The following is a 1,009-nucleotide window of genomic DNA, read 5'->3' on the forward strand; positions in this document are numbered from 1 at the left end:
GAATTCGAGTCATGGTAGTGGGAGCGGGGAGGAAACCTTTAGGAACTAGAGGAAAGTGGTATTTCTCATCATTGTTGCATCATCTCCCTTTTTTTTAATTTAACTCTTCACCCATGAGGGGAAACTGAGGCTCAGAGAGGGGCACAAGCCCAAGGCCACATGGCTAGAAAGTAGTGGAGCTCACCTTGAATCTCGGTTCACAGGGCCCCAGTCCTCACCTGTTCAGAGTTTGTGGGCCGGGGGGAGCCCCCAGATAGCGATGATGCTGTTTCCGGAGCTGGGGCAGCAAGGGTTGTCGGATAGGATGGTGGGTACTGAGCTCAGACATCTGGGAACCAGAGGGGGAGCCCAGGGTATCCTGGGGTTCAGGAGCGGCAGGAAAGGGCTCCCAGGCTCAGGGAAAGCTCTGGGGAAAGGAGAGGTCTGTAGGATTGGGGTGTGGGCCACCAGAAAGCTTGGGACACCGCCAGTGGGGATGGGGGGGCTGGCAAGGATTTCTGGGATGTGAAACATCTTCTAGAAGCTGGAAATAAAAGGGGGAGGGGAGCACTCCCCCACGGGAACTGTGGGGGGAGACCACAAGATGGCTCGAAGGCTCTTAACACTGGACATTAGGATCCCCAGAGGGGGCTAACAGGATCCCAGAAGTAGGACCTCCACACTGGGAGATCTCGGGGTACTAGAAACAGGTAGCCGGGTTTCGGCTGACCCTCCTCACCCGAAAACGGGAGAGCCGCCTTTTCCAAGAGCGCAGTCCCGAGAGGTAGATCTCCTGCAGCACAGGCGCGCTAAGGTCCACTTCCGCCCCGTCCGAGGTCAGCGAGAGGCGGAAGCCCACGGCCTGATGTGCTTCAGCCATGGTGTCCTGGAGCCCAGGGGGTGGACAGAGGGTCATTCTCCAGGCCCAGGTCCCCCTCCTTCAGACCCAGGAGCCCAAGTTTCTTCCGCCCTCAGACCCAGGAGTCCAGGTCCCCAGTCCTCCTCCCTCAGACCAGGAGTGCAGGCCCCC

General features: G+C 58.8%; 1 protein-coding gene across 1 annotated transcript in view; it reads right to left on the reverse strand.

The window, feature by feature from the left end:
* Positions 1–1,009, reverse strand: part of CPT1C (carnitine palmitoyltransferase 1C) — a 23,631-nt gene that overhangs the window by 21,367 nt on the left and 1,255 nt on the right. Inside the window, exon 2 of the mRNA XM_045292629.1 lies at positions 719–865. Within this exon, the coding sequence (XP_045148564.1) occupies positions 719–859 (141 nt within the window). The 5' untranslated portion in view covers positions 860–865. The remainder of the gene's footprint in view (positions 1–718; positions 866–1,009) is intronic.

Source organism: Echinops telfairi, unplaced genomic scaffold (assembly GCF_000313985.2).
Source record: "Echinops telfairi isolate 266 unplaced genomic scaffold, ASM31398v2 ScPeMD7_655;HRSCAF=1070, whole genome shotgun sequence".
NCBI lineage: Eukaryota > Metazoa > Chordata > Mammalia > Afrosoricida > Tenrecidae > Echinops > Echinops telfairi.